At 32.7% G+C, this 21,624-nt stretch overlaps 3 protein-coding genes across 3 annotated transcripts; all 3 read left to right on the top strand.

The window, feature by feature from the left end:
* The first annotated feature begins 12,245 nt into the window (after nt 1–12,245).
* LOC137818231 (hydroquinone glucosyltransferase-like) lies at nt 12,246–13,914 on the top strand. The gene has a single exon (XM_068621522.1). It carries the CDS (start codon nt 12,403–12,405, stop codon nt 13,822–13,824), a length of 1,422 nt encoding a protein of 473 aa, XP_068477623.1. The 5' UTR covers nt 12,246–12,402; the 3' UTR covers nt 13,825–13,914.
* Nucleotides 13,915–17,288: 3,374 nt separating this feature from the next.
* LOC137818236 (uncharacterized) lies at nt 17,289–20,436 on the top strand. Its single transcript, XM_068621526.1, has 5 exons — nt 17,289–18,196; nt 18,285–18,510; nt 18,594–19,030; nt 19,112–19,461; nt 19,545–20,436. The coding sequence occupies exon 5, from the start codon at nt 19,599–19,601 to the stop codon at nt 20,265–20,267; it is 669 nt and encodes a 222-aa protein (XP_068477627.1). The 5' UTR covers nt 17,289–18,196; nt 18,285–18,510; nt 18,594–19,030; nt 19,112–19,461; nt 19,545–19,598; the 3' UTR covers nt 20,268–20,436.
* Nucleotides 17,786–19,042, top strand: LOC137813325 (uncharacterized). The gene is made up of 5 exons (XM_068615483.1): nt 17,786–18,196; nt 18,285–18,348; nt 18,394–18,510; nt 18,594–18,617; nt 18,795–19,042. The coding sequence occupies exons 1-5, from the start codon at nt 17,786–17,788 to the stop codon at nt 19,040–19,042; spliced, it is 864 nt and encodes a 287-aa protein (XP_068471584.1).
* Nucleotides 20,437–21,624: the final 1,188 nt, after the last annotated feature.

The raw sequence follows: 21,624 nt of genomic DNA, 5'->3' as shown, positions 1-21,624 counted from the left end.
TAGTAGGTTGGCTTGGGCCTTGGCCGTGTGGGCCAATCAACTGATTGCTAGAGACATGCTTAGTGGTTTCTGAGTCGTGCCTGGTAGCTTCCTAAAATCAAGGGAGTGCTCTAGAACGTGTTTGACTTATTCAACGAAAGTTATAAGTGTTTGGTTCATGTGTAACCACGTTTCTTATTTAATTAAGTTATTTAATGTGCACACTTCGGTCGTCCGGTACCGACCGGTATGGGAGAACTTCTCCCGAGTTGAGATAGGACAACCTCCCTAGTCCATTGCAATTGTGCAAAACGATCTGCAAAAGAGAAGAGAAAGACGGTTTGGTTGTGGAGAGCATGAAAGAGGAAGGCGTGGTAGGGAATGAGAGGCTTTATTATAGGGAGGCATTTGGGGGAGTATATGCATTTTCTGAGTATATAGTGGAGATTGAAGATTTGAATGTGTTAGAGGTATCAAGCCAGACACCAGATTTATTAACTAGATCATGAATCTCAACAATGTATTCTAGAAACACTTGCAAACGTTGTAATAGTGGATCTCGTCGACAACCAATATTTTTTGTCGAAATCGTGGATCTTTAAGGTAGTCAGAAGGACACAATGGTGAACAACAATATTGGTTAGCCTTTTATTTATTATGACAGTTTTAAAGAAAATGGCCTACAGAGGAATCACTTTATAAAATTTAAATTATTGAGAGGTTGTGTTCATTATTTTTGTCTCCATTGTTGGTAGCATCGAATCTTATACTAGATTCGTCATATATTTTTTTGGTGTCTCCATAATGTACAATCTTGACACGTTTCGGTGTGCTAGCTACTAAGGACCACATACGTACTATTGTTGCTCCCAAGACACTAACACCTTGTTTCCGGTGAATGCCATGCACATTTCTTTTAGTTATAAAAGAATAAATTTATTAATTTATCCTTAATTTGGAAGAGGTAAGTTTGGTTTATTAGATTTGGATAATTTAAATTAAAAAATAACATTTTCGAATAATAGCAATAATTACATATTTTATCAATAATAATTTAAAACAATCACTAAAAAAATCATTAAATTGAAACTACATATAAAAATAAAAAAAAATAATTATTTGAGGTATTGTCCGCTTTAGAGCTCAGAGCTCCATCACGGTTTTGTCCTTAAAAATCATCTCGGTGGGTTAAAGGAGGAAGATGTATATAACTATCATTAGCTTCGACACCTAAGCGATGCCCCCTAGTTAAGGGCTATGATAACCTTTTCATCTTCACAAACAATACCAATGTTCTGACCTCAATCTCGTTAAGATAACATCACCAAAGTCAATCACCGCATCTGAGGTATTGTCCACTTTGGAGCTAAGCTCCGTCACAGTTTTGTCCTAACCCAATTTCCAGAAAATAAAAATATTTAAAATCATAATTCAAATATGGAAAATACATACAACAAATTATAACATTCTACAATTTTTTTTGTTAATATATGAAAAAGTTCTATCTCATTCTAATAATTTATCTATCCTAAGGTGTTATACATGGTCACCAAATACTTTGACCATGTTGTCCTTCCGTACTCCAATGCTTCCGAACCTAGCGGCTAGTGGTCATTGAAATACTGTGATATTTGAATTTCTTTTTTTGAATTAGTTCATGAATAATAAAATCGAATTTTAAATTTTTTTTGTACTGAGGTATTTTACCACATCCCAACCTTTATCAATTGTAGCTCGCACAATAGTCGACATTCACTACATAACATAATAACTGCACTCTTAACTTCCAAATAAATTGTCTATTGGACTGCATGTGAAAATAAATGTATTAAATGAATGAATGAGACATATTAAATTGAGTGAACATATATACTTTAAATACCTTAAGGTAAATCCAAGTGAGTCTGTGTGCATTTGCACTTCTTCTCCCACTCAACATGTTATATCCAGAGTAAGCACTGAAATAAGAAGATTTCATGTTAGAATACATAACATTATATAATGTATAAATAATAATAATTGTTAAATGAAATTGTCGGACATACCTATAATGTGTTTAAAATAGGTAGGGGGTTTCTTATGCAAGGAGAAAAACCATGTAGTGATATGGTCTTGAATAGATATGATAAATAGTTGTCAATGATGTCTATATAACAAATAAGTTAGTTTATCTTATTTCAATAATTTAGTATAATTTATTTAGTAAATATGGACTTACTCATGAGTGTATGGAGCAAAATAATTTCATTTTCCTCCATTCTTTAAGGCAGTAGTGATGTATGTTTGTGTTTCTGAATTCTTGTTTCCAAGTGATTGAATGAGTTGAGGGTCTAAAAATCGATATATTTTGTTTCCCCACATTGAAGCATAATCCAAAAATATACCTAAATTTCAATAAATTAGTACTAATATATTTAATAAATCAAAAGTATAAAGATTTTAATATTTGAACTTACATCATCCATAATTGCAGAACTATTATGTTAATATGTTGATTTGCAGATGCAAGATCCAACAAATCAGACATGTGAAAGTACGACGATACATCACTATGCCTTCCAAAAACTTTGGCATCTCATGGAACCTCTACGACGGTTGTATCTAAAGCTGTAGCAACTTCCACCAATGCCGCCATAGGATCATCAGTGGAGAATTTCTTCTTCTTTCGTAGAGGTAGTTTTGTCTTAGGTTCCTGCTACTCATCAACAAACAAACAAATAATTAAATTAGTGCAAAGATATACCGTAGAGTCTATAGGTCTGACGAGATGTTTATGCCAAGCAACAGAAGTATGTAATGCCTTTGCTACAATTGTCACTTTTGATGTCAGCAAAGGAGCTGCAACATCACCATAATGTGGCCCCTTCATAACACTTACCCAGGGCAACAAATTGGGTCAAAGAATTATACTCAACATATAACTCACATTTGCTAGTTGAGCCAAAGTCATCCCCCGATAGATTAACCGCCGAACAACTCCCCTTAGTGTTGTCTTTCTTAATAGGATGTAGAGGTGGTTCATCTTGTGCCATAGTAGGTGGTTGCTACAAGAGTCTTAAACCCTCCCATCACTTTTCAAACTCCCTATCCATCCGCTTATTAAATTCCTCCATTAAGCTTTCTCTAATCTCTTGAGTTACCACAACCTTTACCTACACATGTAACTGTAGTAAATACTCTTGGTTAGGTTGACTAGACGATTGTTCCTTTGTATGTGATGAAGGTCCAAAGTATGATCAAATCTCAACCCCATATCAAGCTACACGAACACGTCCAGGGTGCTTAAGTCGTTCAATAGCAACATTAAGAATATCTTTGCGATCACATGGAATAAAAGTCCCCTGTGTTGATTACTCAGCAAGAGAATCCTAAAACAAATTAAAAGAAATTGTCAAACTTCAACACATTGAATTTAAAATAATACATTGATAACATATTTCTTACAATTCGTTAATGATTCCGTAGAACTCCATGTCCCTGATGGCTTTATACAGGCACCCTTCCACATCTCATGTCGGGCTGGTGGGGATGGAGGCCTCAAAGAATCTACATTATTCTCTTCCTTAATGGAAGTAGAATGTGCTTTAATCTTTTCTTCAAGAATATTTTTCTCTAACATCTTATAACCACCACGAGATAATAAGTGTGGGGTCTCATTATGTTCCTGATTGGATTTTGCTTTCTTCTGAACATCCTATCATCAACATTCAAAAGTTAATAATACGTTAATATAAACTACATCCAAATATAACAAGTGATATTCACCTGCCATTTCTCAGTTTCTCGAATCTTCACAAACTGCTGCCAAGTTTCTTCATCAATGGATGCATATAATGTACAAGGATTTTCTTCTTTCCTTCCACCATATATAAATTTTGTTGTTAATTTTGATTTAAACTGACAAAACTTGACACTCTCATTAGAAAGAACCTTCGCTCTCAAGGTTTCCAAATTTGGGATCTCGTAATGCGTCTACATTATGTGGGATAAGTAGTTCACAAATAAGCTTCAAATTGAACAAAGTATCAAAGAACTTAAGATTGAACAAAGTAAAAACAATTACATACCAGGATATCTTGCCAAATCATGTTCTCTCGTGCTTGGTCACGTAATCCTAAGACTCAGTTAAGATAAAGATCCTTTCACGAGCAACTACTCTGAGATAACTGCTAAACTCCTTTGCACTTGGCCTAGTGGCCACACCAGTGTTGACATCAATAGTTAATGGTTTTTTTACCATCATTTATCTTCTTACATATATTCTTTAATCTTGTAGGTCCTCTACCAGTTCTTTTACGAGGAACTTTATCATCTGCCATGTTCCTGTTATCAAACAAATATGATAAGCATAAAAAATATGAAATATAATAAAAATTATATATTGTAAAACTAAACGTGAAACACATGTAAATACAAATATATATGTCTTCGTCATGATCATTTCAAGTTGCATGTACAACATCAGCAACATCCTCGTACTCTTTATTGATCATCGTTCTTGTAAGTGATTCAATCTCACAAATGTCATTGTTTGTATCTTCTGCGTCATTATGTTGCTTTTTTCCATGTAGCACAACAAACCAGTGTTCAGACGTAGGATCTTGGATATAACAAACTTAGGAAGCTTGATATGCCATTGTGAATGGTTCATCATGATAACCTATCTTTCGAAAGTCAACCAAAGTCATTTCTGATTCGTCAATTTTGACACCAGGTATAGTAAACATGTATAGTAAATTTGGTATAATTAACTTCCCAAATCTCTACTTATGACACCATAATAAGGCATTGATCCCACAACAGGATTTTGATCCTTTGAAGTTGAAAACTGCATAGACTCTGCCTCCAAGGTGACTCCGCTATTTTGCATTGTACTCCTATCATTTCGAGACTTTGTGTAAAACAAACAACCATTTACTTCATAGCCAAAACAACATAAATCATTAAACTTGATACCGTTTGCAAGCCATGTTAATGTTTCATATGCTGATGGATCATTCATGATTTGTTGCTTAAACCATGACATGAAAGTTTTGTTATGCTCAATTAACACCCATTTTTTTTATTGTCTTGGATTCTTATATTTGACAATGTCTTTGTGTGTATCTAAGTATTGTAACACCTCATCAGTGTTATTCAAAATATACAAGTGTGCTTGCAGAACTTCTTCTCTAGATTTGCTTATGACATGTACACCTTTTGAAGATTTACTTCTATATCTACGAGAGTGTGAAAATTTTTCAGGAACTCTTATAGATTTGGCTTTTGAAAAGTACTCGAAACAAAATCAATAGATTCTTCTGAAATATATCTTTCAATAATGGAAGCTTCCGGACGACATTGATGTTAGAATATATGGCTTTAAACTAGAGGGCGGGTGAATTGTTTAAAGAGGGTTTTCGAAAACTTTTAAGCCTTGAATGAGATTACTTCGAGAATATCTTGATTAAGGAATCAGTTTTTCAAAACACAATCAACCCTGAGGAATTCCACTAAGCAATGAACCCTAGATCACTTACAACACAACCAAGAAAGTGACCTTGATCCCCTCAAGAAACACACTTCTCTTGGCCAACACACCAACACTAAGAATGATGATCTTGATCCCCTCAAGAACACACAACACTTCTCAGCAAACACACAAAGATTCTTGTTCAACAGATACAAGGATTACACTTGTTACAGAAGCAAATCTGAAATCAATACAAGCAGAAATCCTATCTCACACACTTTGATCAATCTCAATCTCTAAGCAATCTCAACTTTTCAAAATCTCAAAAACTTGTGTTAATTGAAAAACTCAAATATGTTTTTCTAAATATATTCAAAGTTTTTGTTTGTTATCAAATCTTAACAAACTATTCATTGCATTTAAAGATTGGTCAAAACATTAAAAACTGAAGCATAATCAGTTAGAAAATCATTTAAAGCTCAGTCAAAGCAAAAACCATATTTCTGTTATGGTACCAAAACAAACAATCGGTTGTTTCCTCGAATCAATCGGTTGTTTTGGTTTTAACAGCTCAACCATTTGAAAAACAGTTTTCAATCTTTTCTAAAACACTTAAGTATAAAACAATCGGTTGTTTCGACAAAACAACAGGTTGTTTTTCACTTAGCTTGAAAAACACTTTTTCTTTTAAAAAGATTGAGAATGTCTATGCTTTGGATTCAATCAAGAGTGGATTACAAAACTCAATCTACCCTAGATCCTATCTAAGAGAACTCAACAACAACAAGCACAGCCTAGCCTTCAACATCCTTCAAAGGGTTTTGGATTCTTCAAAGCTTGAACACCACTTGGTTCAACAATCTCCCCCTATTTGATGAAAACAAATTCCTGGTGCTTGTGTTTGACTTGATTGAATCTGAAGCAGTACCTGCAAGAATAACATATCTACCATCCAATGCTTCTTACAACAGCATGTTAGTTTTTCACACATTTAAAATATAAAACTTGATAAACAATCGGTTGTTTACTCGAAAACAACCAGTTTTATATCAGAGATTAAACAGATTTAAACAGATTCAGATAAGGATACACATGACCAAATAATTCTCCCCCTATTTATCTTCACAAATAAACTTTAACATGTAATTAAAACATATTTAAGAGAGATTATTAAGATCAAGGATACCTAACTTATTTCTTAGAAAGAAGAACCTTTCCTTTGGTAGTGGTTTAGTGAAGATGTCAGCTAACTGCAATTTGGTCTCCACAAACTTCACTTCATAGTTCCCATTGTTTACATGATCCCTGATGAAATGATGTCTTATCTCAATATGTTTGGTCCTTGATGGCTTAATTTGATTTTTGGTAAGATTGATGGCACTTGTGTTATCACACATCAAAGGGACTTTGCTGATCTTTAATCCAAAGTCTGCAAGTTGTTGATTGAGCCATAGAATCTATGCACAGCAGCTTCCAACAGCTATATACTCAGCCTCAGCAGTAGAGAGAGCAACACATGCTTGCTTTTTGCTATGCTATGAGATTAAGCTTGAGCCAAGAAGATGGCAAGTGCCACTTGTGCTCTTCCTATCTAGCTTGCAACCTGCAAAAGTCAGAATCTGAATAACCAATTAAATGAATTGGAGAGTGAGAAGGATACCATAACTTAACAGTTGATGTTCCTTTGAGATATTTCATAATTCTTTTTGTAGCTTTGAAGTGTGACTCTTTAGGATTTGCTTGATATCTTGCACAAAGACACACCGTGAACATGATGTCCGGCCTACTTGTTGTTAGATATAGCAAAGAGCCAATCAATCCTCTGTATTTGGTTTGATCTACACTCTTTCCAGCATAATCAGCATCCATATAGCAGCTTGATGGCATTGGAGTGCTTGCTTCTTTGCAGCTTTCCATTTCAAAATTCTTGAGAATCTCCTTGCAATACTTTGATTGACATAGAAAGATCCCATCCTTTGTTTGTTTAACCTGCAATGCAAGAAAGAAAGACAGTTCTCCCATCATAGACATTTCAAACTCACCTTTCATTGCAGTCACAAATTCTTCACACAAACTATCTTGTGTAGCACCAAAGATGATGTCATCAACATAGATTTGTACAAGAATTATTTCTGAATTTGATTTTTTGATGAAGAGAGTCTTGTCTACCATTCCCCTTTCATAACCATGTGATAGCAGATAGTTGATAAGCCTCTCATACCACTGCCTTGGAGCTTGCTTCAGTCCATACAAAGCCTTCTTCAACTTGAAGACATGGTTGGGATGTTGATGATCTTCAAAGCCCGGTGATTGATCCACATACACTTCCTCATTGATGTAACCATTCAAGAAGGCACTCTTGACATCCATTTGGAAGAGTTTGAAACCACTCATACAAGCAAAAGCCAGCAGCAGCCTCACAGCCTCCAACCTTGCAACAGAGGCAAAGGTTTCACCATAATCTATGCCCTCCTCTTGGTTGTATCCTTTGGCAACTAGCCTTGCTTTGTTTCTTGCGATCACACCATCTTCATCCAACTTGTTTCTGAATACCCACTTTGAACCTATAATGTTCATCTCATCTGTTCTAGGGACAAGAAACCATACCTCATTCCTTGCAAACTGATTCAACTCTTCATGCATAGTTTCAACGCACTTCTCATCCTTGAGAGCTTCATCAATTGACTTTGGTTCAATTTGTGAGACGAAAGTTGTGTGTCTGCAAAAGTTTGAGATGAAGCTACGTGTGGAGACACTTTCAAATTTGACATTATTTATTATATAATTTTCTTTTAAAATATATTTAAAATAAATTATTTAATTTTTTAGTGTTTTTGTTAGAATAAAAGAAATATTTAGTATTACAAAAGATAATTTTTCTCTTTTTTCTATTTAATCTTTTAAATACATTTTAAATTCTGTTTATGCTTGTGATCGTTGTCATTTTATGCAAGCGGCGGGGAACGTTCTTTCGCCTATAGTACCAATAGGTGGACCCACTTTTCTTCCATCAACATAAATAATATTTTCACACTCCTAAAAAATACTTCCACCTAACAATTAATTTTAATATAATAATATTTATTAGGATTTTAAATTTAAAAATATTTTTTTTTTGTCTTGAATGCATTCTTAAATGGTAGAGTAGGGTCCACTCTTTAGTACACTATTTGGATGGGACGGTGATAAGATAACAATTTATTATATTTACATTATAATTGTATTGGACTAGAGTGTTAATAACTCATTTTTCGATGGTTGGATCTCGATGCAAAGTGCAAGTAAGTAAGTTAGTTCGATTCATGAGTCATGTAATTGGGCTCGGTTGTGTAAGTAAGTGATTTTCTGTATAACTAAGATAATCTTTAGTACGTGAAGCCCATATGACTAATGGAGGGTAGTTATGGACTTAGGGGTTCACTTAGTGCGTATGGAGTCTAGGTCAAGTAAGTATTTTCTTTTAAACCTAAACCTATGTGTTTTAGGGTACGTAGAGGTTAGGTTGCATGAACAATGAAAAATAACGTAGCACCACGGAGAGGGTGTCTATGTAAACAGATTGGACCTCTGATGTTGGTACATGAAAAATTAAAATTAAAAAAAAATTCATATTTAAGTAACATTTTCAAAAAATAACGTTTTCAAACAAATTTATATTATAATTCCATAAAAATAATTTATATAGAGCATATGAAAATCCATTTTTTCTCAAAATAAAATGAAAATTTGAATAATAAAAGTCATATTATTATGAATAATATATTTTATCAATCCAACAAATTTATTTATTTATAATATATAAGATTCATAATCTTCAAGTATAAAAAAATTCGCATACCTAATGTTTCTTTAAAATGATTCGAAAATTTAAAATCTTAAACATCAAAATTATAAACTTGCGAAATAGTTATATTATTAATATAGTAAAATTTAATATTTTTTATTAATTATTTGCATTCTTTTTTTGTTAAAATGTTAATATGCATTTTTAGAAACTTTTCCTAAATTATTGCGAGAAATCCAAAAAGTTTGACCTTGTAACCTGATCAATAAAGTACATATTCATAATAATATACACTGATTACATGCAATATAACAAAATATTATCATCAAAAGAATCACACAATTTTTAAAAATAAAAGAAGTATTAAGAAAAGAACAAAATGATGATATGAATTGCGAATTTCAAAATCATTTATTCGAAAGGGTCAGTGTGCCTTCATTTGTATTTGACAATCCTTTTGAATGGTTGTCATTTTCAGCACCGCCACAAACCTCGCTAAGCTAAACATAAGTTATATATATAGTCAATTCTACTCCAAGCAAATTTAACCAACCATATTTGAGGGTGTTCCTTGTTTCAATGGTCTCATCAAGAAGGTAAAATCCTATACAAGGGCTACCACTTATGTAAACACATGAGCTTTGTGTTGTTCTTAGGCAGGGTGGTGCATGAGGTGTGTAAAGTGACCTCAATGGAGAAGACTAAGGTATAATTATCTAATTGTAATGGAGGACACGAATGTCAAGTTCTCTAATATGACTATTAATGTCGTCAGAGACAGGCATATTAAGTGGTGGTCTGTGTAGGAATAAGTGGTGACCTACTACCAAATTTCTACACAGTTAAGTAATTTTAGATATTATAGGCTTGTGTTGTCATTGTGTGAGGTGGTGCATGAGGTGTGTGTAAAGTGACCTCAATGAAAGACACCAAGGTATAATTATCTAATAAGTGGTGACCTATGTATGAATAAGTGGTGACCAACTACCAACTTTTTGCACAACAAAGTAATTTTAGAAATTTTGAGCTTTGTTTTGATCTTGGATGGGATGATGCAGTGCATGAGATGTGTGTAAAGTTACCCTAGTGGAGAGGACACGATGGTCAAGTTCTCTAATGCCACTGTTAATATAGTTAGTCATAGTTACATTAAGTGGTGACCTGTGAGCATAAGTAGTGACCTACTACTAAGTTTTTATACAATTAAATAATTTTGGAAATTTTAATCTTTGTTTTGTTCTTGGAAAGTGCATGATGCGTGTGTAAAATAACCTCATTGGAGGACACCAAGTTCAAGTTCTTTAATCTCAACTTCAATGTAGTTAGTCACGATAAAAATAAATGGTGATCTGCTACCATTTTTATGCACAATGATGTAATTTTGAAAATTTTAAACTTTGTTTTGTTCTTGGGTGGGGTGGTGCATGAGGTGTGTGTAAAATGACCTTAGTAGAGGACACCGAATTCAAGTTCTCTAATTTCAGTGTGAATGTAGTTAGTCACAATAAGTGAGGACCTGTATAGGAATAAATGGTGACCTGTTACCAAGTTTCTGCACACTAATCAAATTTTTGAAAATCTGAGCTTATTGTTGTTCTTGGGTGGGGTGGTTTATGAAATGTGTGTAAAGTGACCTCAGTGTAGGACACCAAGGTCAAGTTTTGTAATCTCAATGTCAATGTAGTTAGTGAAAATACACTAAGTAATGACTTAGGTAAGAATAAATGGTAACCTGCTAACAAGTTTCTGCATAGTGAAGTAATTTTAGAAATTTTGACTTTTACGTTGTTCTTGGGTGGGGTGGTCCATGACGTGTGTGTAAAGTGACATCAATGGAGGACACCGAGGAAAAGTTCTCTAATCTCAGTATCAATGTAGTTAGTCAAAATAAGTGGTGATTGTGTAGGAATAAGTGGTGACCTGCTATCAACTTTCTGCACACTGAACAAATTCTCGACATTTTGAGCTTCCTGTTGTTGTTCGGTGGGGTGGTGTATGAGGTAGTGTGAAGTGACCCCAGTGGAGGACACCAAGATAAATTTCTCTAATATCACAATGGACCAATCGAACATGTAGTTGTGTACAATATTTATGTTTTAGGTTGGGCAATTTTATTAGTTAATGGGTATGTGTTGCCAATGTTATATGTTCAAAATGTTTAAAGTAATAAATTTCTTTTTTCATGTGATAAATAAATTTCATATGTGATAAACAAACTCAATTCATCTCATTCATCTTTCTGACCACAGTGCAAAAACTTACACCAAGTCACAACATCCTAAACCATTTTGTGAATGACCAACACATTAACCTCAACCATACTCGAGTCCAATTAGCTAGTACTTCAATAAATGAAACCATTCAAAATAAAGCTAATCACAATTTGTATTTAAGCATAAAAAAAACATTTTGAATAAAATCATAGTAATATTGTAAAAAAAGTCCAATTCAAAAGTATACTTATGATAAATATTTATTTTATTTAACAATATATTTGACTACACCAAGGATAGATCAATATTACTTAATAAATTAAAATTATTATTATTATTATTAATATTATTATTATTATTATAGTTATTATAATTACTACTACGGTTATGATTATTATTATTATTATAAATATTATTACTATTAATAATAATAATAAAATTTTAATAATAATAATAATAAATCAAAATAAAGCACAAACTTTTAACATAGAAGAAAACAAACCTTTTACTCTGCATAAGAATAAATTTTATAATTATTAGAAGAACTCAAAGAAAAAAAATTAAAATAAAAAGCAATAAAATAGAAACTAAAAAACAAAATTAGAAAATTATTTAAAAGCACGTAAACTATTAAAATATTAATATATTTTATCATATAGATAGTTGTACCCGTACATTAGTTTTCCAATATATCTACCTTAAAAAAATTTAAACATAACTCAATTTTAAAAAACCACCTTATAAAATAAAAATATTATTTAATTATATATTATAAAATATCTTATTTTAATTACGGGGTGAGATGTCCAATTTTCCATGTCAAAAGAAAAAATTCTTTTTGCACAGTTAAAAAGCAACAACTGTGTAATACTGCAAACCTAACACATACTGATGCAGCTTAGAGAGTGAGAGATTTCTATATAAGAGTTGTTCTATTTCATCCTCCAAAGCTACAAAGTAGATCCAAGATTTCCATGGAGAAAACAACACACATTGCAGTTATTCCTGCTCTAGGCTTCACCCATTTAGGTCCCATTCTTCATTTCTCCAAACAACTTGTTCATCTCCATCCACATTTTCATGTCACCTGCATTGTTCCCTCACTTGGCTCTCTCCCACCTGCCTCCAAAGCCATCCTTCAAACTCTTCCTCCAAACATCAACCCCATTTTGCTTCCACCAATCAACCTCAACGACCAACCACAAGGGACTCCTCTAAGACTCCAAATTCATCTTGCAATGACTCGCTCTATGGAATCTATTCATCACACTCTGAAGTCCATCACTTCCAAGACACCCCTCGTGGCCATGGTCATTGATTCTTTTGCCTATGAAGCACTAGATTTCGCTCGAGAGCTCAACATCTTGTGCTACATTTACTTCCCATGCTCACTCACAACACTCTCCACCTACTTCTACCTGCCCAAGTTGGATGAGGAAACCACATGTGAGTACAAAGATCTGCCGCATCCTATCCAGGTACCAGGCTGTCTTCCATTTCATGGTCGGGATCTAACTTCCCTAGCACACGATCGGACTAGTATCCCTTACAAACTCTTTCTACAACGTGTTAAACGATTTCCTCTTGTTGATGGAATAATTGTGAATAGCTTCTTGGAAATGGAAAGAGGTCCTATAAGAGCATTGGAAGAGGAGGGTAGGGGGCACCCTCCTGTGCATCCTGTTGGACCAATTATCCAAACTGGAGCAGCTTCTACAACTGGGTTGGAGTGTCTGACATGGTTGGACAAGCAGCAAGATGGTTCGGTTTTGTTTGTTTCTTTTGGGAGTGGTGGAACGCTCTCACAAGAGCAAATGAATGAGCTGGCATATGGTTTGGAATTGAGTAACCACAAGTTCTTGTGGGTTGTGAGAGCTCCGAATGATGATGTCAATGCTGCTTATCTTGGTGAACAAAAGCATGAAGACCCCTTAGAGTTCTTGCCAAGAGGGTTCTTGAAGAGGACCAGAGAGAGAGGTATGGTTGTTCCTTTATGGGCACCCCAGATTGAAATCCTTGGACATGGTTCAGTTGGTGGGTTTTTGAGTCACTGTGGGTGGAATTCAACCCTAGAGAGTGTGGTGCATGGTGTGCCACTCATCACATGGCCACTGTTTGCGGAGCAAAGGATGAATGCTGTTGTGCTGAGTGAGGGTTTGAAAGTGGGAGTGAGGCCAAGAGAGAGTGAAAAAGGGTTGGTGGAAAGGGAAGAAGTTGTTGAGATGATAAAGTGTGTAATGGAAGGGAAAGAAGGAGGGGAAATGCGCAAGAGAATGAAGGCACTAAAAGAAGCTGCTGCTAACACTCTCAAAGAACATGGATCTTCTACAGAAACCCTTTCTCAGTTAGCATTCAAGTGGAAAAGTTTGGCATGCGAAAACAAGTTTTCTGAATGATTGTAGGATCTTTGCTTTGTCACTGTTTCTGTTTAATTTTGCTTTGTAATGACACCAATAATTATGCTGATTTAGTGTACCTTTGTCTGATATGGTTTGTGGGGTTCGCAGCTTTATTTTTCTAGGAAACCTAACTAAGATCTGCACGTGAAAAATGTTACCATTGAACTTATGGATAGTTTTATTTAAATCACTAAAATAATATAGCACTTTTTGAGTTGAGGAAATATATTACTCATCAACTCATGTGTTATAACCAGAGGTGTTGACAATTTATCTTAGAAAAATGCTTTTTTTTACACCACTATTTTTATTTGACATCCACCCGTAAATAATAATAATAATATATTAAATTAAGTAATTTAAATAAAATATAAAGTAAGATATGAAATATAAAAATAGTAAAATGAATGAAGAGTTGGAGTGAAAAATTTGGGAATGACAACCTATTCTATCCTATCATGGTCCTTTATCTCATGACGTTAGAGTACAGATAAGAGATGGTAGTTATATACAAAATTGTTTGTTTATGTGACAGCGTTCTATTATAATTCAATAAATATTAATATTTAATTATTTATAAAAATTATAATTTTTTTAATTTTTTTTAAAATTTTAATATTTGATATTTTGCTTATATTTTTATGATTTTTTTTTTAATTTTTTATTATAAATATTATATTTATTGTGGTTGTAAGGTAGAGAAGGGTTGTCAAAATATCACAATCCAATTATATAAGACATTAAGATAGTGTTTGGATTGGGGGGTGACACTCTAGCGAAGATGGATGGGAGTGTGACACCCCCTTTTGCTTCAGTGGGAGCAGGAGAATGAGGGTGCGGGTGAAGAGAAAATGGTAGGTTTTTGGGTTCCTTGATGCATTGAAAAGAAAGGAGAGAAAATTAAGTAGAAAGCCACGTAGGACGGTGCCAATTACGATACTACCCATGCTTTTTCACTCTGAAGCACTCTGGCTACACTGTGGCTATCCATTGCACCACGACAAAAATGGCACCAGCAAGCATGAGATTCATGACTTCGGGTCCAGGGAATCTCATTAACCAATTTTTGAATTGGTAATGAATGCTCCAAGCTGAGTGGGTGAGGTGGGTAGGGTGGCTCATGTTATATAACATAATTCTGCCAATTGAACTAAGCACTCCAAAGAAATCAAACTCTCCTTTCATACTTTGCATTGTGCTGAAATAGGGGCTTATAAAGGGTCGTGAGTAAGCACAGAGGTGGTTCACTGAGTTTCGTCGTTCATCTGTGAGCTGAGGTAAGGGTTCCCATTCATTTTGTTCCAATCATAATCGATTATGGGTGAAAAATAACAGTGCACATAATCGATTATGCTATTTAAAATGGTTCATAATCGATTATGCTTAATACATAATCGATTATCTGTAAATGTTTTGGCAACTTAATCAATTGTGTGGGCTATGCTTTTGTGTTGATAATTGATTATCCTACAACATAATCGATTATATTGATTTTTAAAATGCGGGCATAATCGATTATGCATGTTAAAGCTTTGGATAATCAATTATGTTGCTTTTTGAACTGTGGCCATAATCGATTATGCATCTTAGATGTGTGGGTAATCAGGTAATCGATTATGTGATGTTTTAAACGGGTCTCATAATTAGTTATGTTCATGTTTTTAATAGATTTTTCATTTTGTGATTTTTGTCTTAATTTTTTAATACATTTTTTTAGGTACAGTTTGATCTTGTTGAGAGTTGATTTTTGTTGTGATTTTGTTGTGCTCTCTTGAGGTATATGTGATTTTTTTAAATTGTGTTGGATGTTTATTATTTTTAGAATTTAATTTTTTTAAATTATTGTAAAGTAGTTATCGATGTTAATTAGTTCGTAATTTTAAATGTGATTTTCTAGGAGAAATAAAATAGTTATGATACTAAATTAATTATTGTCTTAAGTTGATTATTTTTTTTTATTCTTATGAAAAAATTGTAATGTTTTGAATATTTGTTTTGTGTCATATCAATTGAAATTATAGGTCTGAAGATTGTAAAAATTGTTGTAGTAATTAAAACAAAAGCAGAAAAAGTATGCAGAAGATTTTTTTAACATTTAAGAATGTTAATAAATAAATTTATGAATGTGTAAATAGTTAAGATTTTTTTTAATTTTGTTAAACTGTTAATGAATAAATTTTTTATATCAAGTTAAGAAATTTACAGAATAGAAATATTTATTTTAAATTATTATTTTTACAGAATGAGAATTATTATTTTTACAGAATGAAAATATAAATTTCTAATGTTATGATTTTAATATTTTTACCTTTTACATAGAGATACGTTAATGTTATCAAATTTATATAATTTATTTCTCACATTGACATAAATTTTTAATGTTATAATTAAAAAATTAAAACAAATATTGTACTAATTAAAAATAACTGAAAAAATTACATAATAAATTTGAATTTTTAATAATATGTGCAGATAGTTAATATTTGTTTGAAGATTGAATTCTTTATAATAAATAAATTGATTTATTTGAAATTATTATTTTTACAGAATGGAAATACAAAGTTTGAATTTTACATTTTGTACTTTTTTTACATTTTACATAAACATACCATAATGTTATAAAATACATATAATTTATTTATCACATTTTCACAATAAATTGTTAATGTTATTCTGCAAGCCATTTTAAAAAGTATTTTAGTAATTAAAAGAAAACAGAAAAATATGACTTCATAAATTAGAATTTTTAATAATATGCGTAGATAGTTAATATTTATTGAGCATTATAATTCTTTAAAAATATTTTATTTATTTAAATTATTATTTTTACAGAATTCTGTATAAAATTTGAATGTTATAATTGTTTTTTTGACATTTTACATAGATATAATTGATTTGTCACCGTTGACATAAATTCTTAATGTTATTATTAAATTTATTTTAGAAATATTGTAGTAATTGAATAAAACATAACAAAATTACATAATTTTAAGAATATGTGTACATAGTTAAAATTTTGTAACATTTAATTTTTGGTCTGAAATAGGTATTTTTTATTTATTTTAAATTATTGATTTACTGAATTGTGTATAAATTTTTGATGTTATATATATATATATATATATATATATATATTACATTTTACATAGGCGTAGCATAATGTTATGAAATAGATATATATTTTTTTTCACAAACACAAATTTTTTGTTAATGCTATTATTACAAATTTTAAAAAATATTGTAGTCAATACAAAAATAGAAACAAATTACAGAATGGAAATAAAAAACTTGAATGCTATATTTTTTAAACATTTAATTATTTATAAATAAAAGATTTATTTGTTTAAATTAAATATTTTTACAGAATGGATGAATGGAAGTGTAATTTAAAATTTTGTAAATAATATTGTAGTAATTAACAAAATAAAAAAAATTAAGAGTATATCTAATTACATGAATAATGGAAATTTCAATATTTGTGAATTGTTTTGTGTAATTGGTAATTTTGTTAGTGTATATTTATTTCTTGCTTGATTAAAATATAATATTCATACGTTTAATTTGTGTGTATATTTATATTACATAAATAAAATGATAGAGTATTTTAGAATAAAATGTTTATTATAAAATTACTTAAAATTAGGTATTAGGGTGACTGTATTGGTGTAATTTTACATCGAAACAGTAACCACATTCGGTATTTTCTATTCACACTTACCTGTAATCATGGTGGTGGATGAAAGTTAAAGATTAGAGGATAACATTATGAATTCTGCAAGCGATTATGACGAGGCAGAGATGGTTCATTTTGAGGAAACGGTTGCAATTTATGATGATCTTGTTGCGGCAAACATGAATTTAATTTCACAAATACAAGAACAAATTAAAAAAAAATACTGAAGGTGCATCAGTGATGATCCTTTGTATGATTGGTTTTGGATTGAATTTGTTACAAACCATGCGTACTAGAAGCAACTGTATGAGTGAGTTCCAACTACAAAAAAAGCGTCCCAGACAAGAATTGATGGAGTACTTGGTTCAAATTGAACAATTTCGTGATATTATTCACATGGGACCACAAGCTTTCCTTGAATTATGTCAACGAATACGAGGAACTGGACTTGTTAAAGATGCATATCGATCAACCGTGGAAGAACAAGTTGCGAAATTTCTGCACATTATTGGGCATAATGTGAAGAATCGAAGTTTGTCATTCTTTTTTCATCGGTCTGGAGAAACTGTTTCCCGTCACTTTCATAATGTTTTGAGTGCAATTTTAAGGTTGGAAGGAAAATTCTTAATTCAACCAAATGGAACGGTTGTGGAACCGCACATCCTTAACAACAATCGATTTTACCTCTACTTTAAGGTTTGTTTATGACAACATTACTTTAATTATATATAATGTTTTATTTATGACTTTTTTAATTAAATTTATGAAATGTCTTTTAAATTAGGATTGTTTAGGGATCATAGATGAGACTCATGTACGTGTTAAGGTTGCACGTGCTGATGCACCTCGTTTTCGAGGGAGAAAAGATTGGCCAACCTAAAACATATTTGCAGGTTGTGACTTTGACAAGAAGTTCACGTATGTCTTGGCCGGTTGGGAAGGAACTGCCTCCGATTCAAGGATATTGAAAGATGCTTTGGTACGAGATGATCCTTTGGTTATTCCAGAAGGTTAGTTTTAGGGGATTGGGTGTGCACAATAGTAAATAGGTTGAAGTAGTATATACTAACTAAACTTTCCATAATCTTTGTAGGAAAATACTATCTTGGTGATGCAGGTTTTATGTTAAAAGCAAATATAATAACACCTTATCGTGGGGTTAGATACCATTTGAAAGAATATTCGTGAAGAGGGCCACAAAATGCAAAAGAGTTGTTTAATCATCGACATTCATCACTTAGAAATCAAATTGAGAGAACTTTTGGGGTGCTAAAAAAACATTTTCCAATTATAGCCAGTGGGACTGAGCAACATTATGATGTGGATACTATGACAAAAATTGTTTTAGCTTGTTGTATTCTGCATAACTTTCTACGCGTGGTCGACAATGATGAGTCTCTGCTTGAAGAAGTAGATAATGAATTGTTACAAGATAATGTCCAAGCAACCACCACCCATGCTCGTGAGCATGATTACAGGCTAGGGTGTCATATTAGGGACACTATAGCAAACGAAATGTGGCAAGATTATGTAAACAATTAATTTCATGAAATAATATATTTTCTCCCATTTTTCAATGTTAGTCATCCTAACTTTATTTAAGTTAATTAGATGGATCGCGGGAAAAATGTTGCTTCAAATTCATCAGGTTCTTATCGAGAGTTCACGAAGTAGACGACGAAGATGGACCTAATTTTGCCCAATGCAATGATTGACGAGGTACGAAAAGGGTGTAGAATTGATGGTAGCTGGACCACTTAAGGATACACTAACATAGTTATGGCTTTAAATGAGGCTGGCTTATCGGGTATTAAGAAAAATCATGTCAAGAACCGCCAAAAAAGCCTCAAGGACAGTGGAGGGAATTCCATGATTTGTTTGGTGGATTGAGTGATTTCGCATGGAACCAGACCACCAAACGTTTTGAAGCCGAGGACGAAGTTTGGAGTGAGTTGATTAAGGTACGATGAGGAGTATTTTTTATTTAACAAATACATTTGACTTCACATTTGGCATAAACTACTAATATGTGACATCTATGTAGGCCAAACCATCTGCGACGAAATGGCGTGTGAATCCCATTCGCCATTATGACCTCATGGAGGAGTTGTGGTCTAATGATAGAGCCACGGGAAGTCGGGACAGGACAACTCGTGACATCAATTCACCTTCTGACATGAGCAATTTCAGTGTCAACCTTGGGGACAATAATATGGATTCGAACTATGAGGAGGCAAATGACTACGTCTCACGATCACCTGCTACTCACTTCCAATCTAGTGACACTCCTTCTGACACGCCGTCAAACACTCCTTCTATGTCGTCTGCTGCTCTGCGGGCAAATCCTCATCTCGAGGATCAAAGAGAAAAAGGCCCTACTGTGGACGATATTGATGAACATTTTGCATTGTTGAATACTAATCTTCAACAATGCGTGTCATCAATTAAGGATGGAAATGAAAATGCCTCTCAGTTGGTGGATATTGCTCGTGCACAGGCAACGACAACTCAAGATATAACTTCCAAAATTAGACGAAGAAACGACATATATGCTGAGCATGTACACCACCATCGACGCCATGCCTCGTACCAATACTCAGAGTCTGATATTTGGGCAATGCTCGTGGAGCTTAACATCCAGGACGAACAAGTCATGGATCAATGCTACGAAATCTTATGTGAGCATCCAGGAAGAGTTAAGCAACTATTTGGGATGTCATACGAGCGTCGCATGACCAAATTGTTTGCATTCATGACTAGGCGTTGATTTCATATTTCATGCGTTAGCAGTTCCTCCATATCTTCTACTTTAGTTTATGATGTCTTAATTTGATTTCACTTGGTCTGTAATTTGTTTTTGTATGTTTCTTGTTGGACAATTATCACTAGAACTGTTATTATTGAACTTTTGGAGTTAAACTATTCACTTTTCATTCATCATCTAATATTTTGTTTATGCACTTCTACAATTGTGTTTGATAACTGCATTTAATTGGTTTAGGGTTTCTCCGAAAGTATAATCAAATGTCTATGTGTTGTGAGTCAGTAGAAATTTGACATGAGAAAGATGAATTGTGAATTTTGATTGACACTTGATGGTTATGTGGAAATGCATGAGAGTTGATGGGTTTATGTCAATATTTAAAGTTATATTTATATTACAAGTTCTAAAAATAACTAGCTTACCCTTTGCTTTGTTTTGTGATTGTTTTCTTTAATATGTGATGATCGTGTATTTACACATAAGCAAATGATGTTACTGGTGATAAAACTTCCCAATGAGAAACTGGTGGATGAAAATGTTTCTTTTGTTTTGAATATTTTGTTTTAAATCTTTGTGTATATATTTAAAATCCCTATGAAGAGGGATATATTTTGAAACATTGTATGAAAGAGTTATAGATATTGTAAATTATGGTTATTAGATATGGAAAAATATAGGGATGTTACAACAACGGAAGCGAAAATAGGGAAACAAAAACTGCAGCGAAAAAACAATGCTAAACACTCATGAAACTACAAATGAAGCACACCACGACATGCAAAATGAAAAAAAAAAAATCATAAACAAAACACATTACATTGGTTCTAGACTCCAACAATTGTAATATGTATTTTTTTTTTAAATTTTAATGGTTAAAAAAATTTAAATAGCTAACGAATATTACATAAGTTAATTGGTCTAATTGATGCTTTTTAACAAATTTAAAAGTTTAATTTATGTTTATTTTCATTTTTTACACCAGTTTTTCTTTATAATTAGACTAAAATATCAATTCTTACACTAATTATATTACCATTGATTTTTTTTTTATCGACAATAAAAAATAAATAAATAGGAACCACTTCAGGAGTGATTCAACCCTTATACACGGTACCCAAATACCGATTCCTGCCTAAAACCTCCAAAACTAACTAAAACAAACCTTGCCCTTGCTACACCTAACAAACTCAAGCGACTAATCTCATGCACACCATAGGTTCTAAACACCAATCAGAAAAGGAAAACGAAGCTGGCCGAAAATTTGTAGAGACCCAAGACCAAACCTTTACTTGCACCAAAGCAAATACTTCAGACGCATCAACCACTCCTCTTTTGAAGATTATGTTGTTCCTGTGATTCC

This window comes from Phaseolus vulgaris, chromosome 10 (genome assembly GCF_000499845.2).
Source record: "Phaseolus vulgaris cultivar G19833 chromosome 10, P. vulgaris v2.0, whole genome shotgun sequence".
Classification (NCBI taxonomy): domain Eukaryota; kingdom Viridiplantae; phylum Streptophyta; class Magnoliopsida; order Fabales; family Fabaceae; genus Phaseolus; species Phaseolus vulgaris.
Note: the sequence above shows the minus strand (reverse complement) of the source record. Positions and strands in the feature narration are given on the sequence as shown.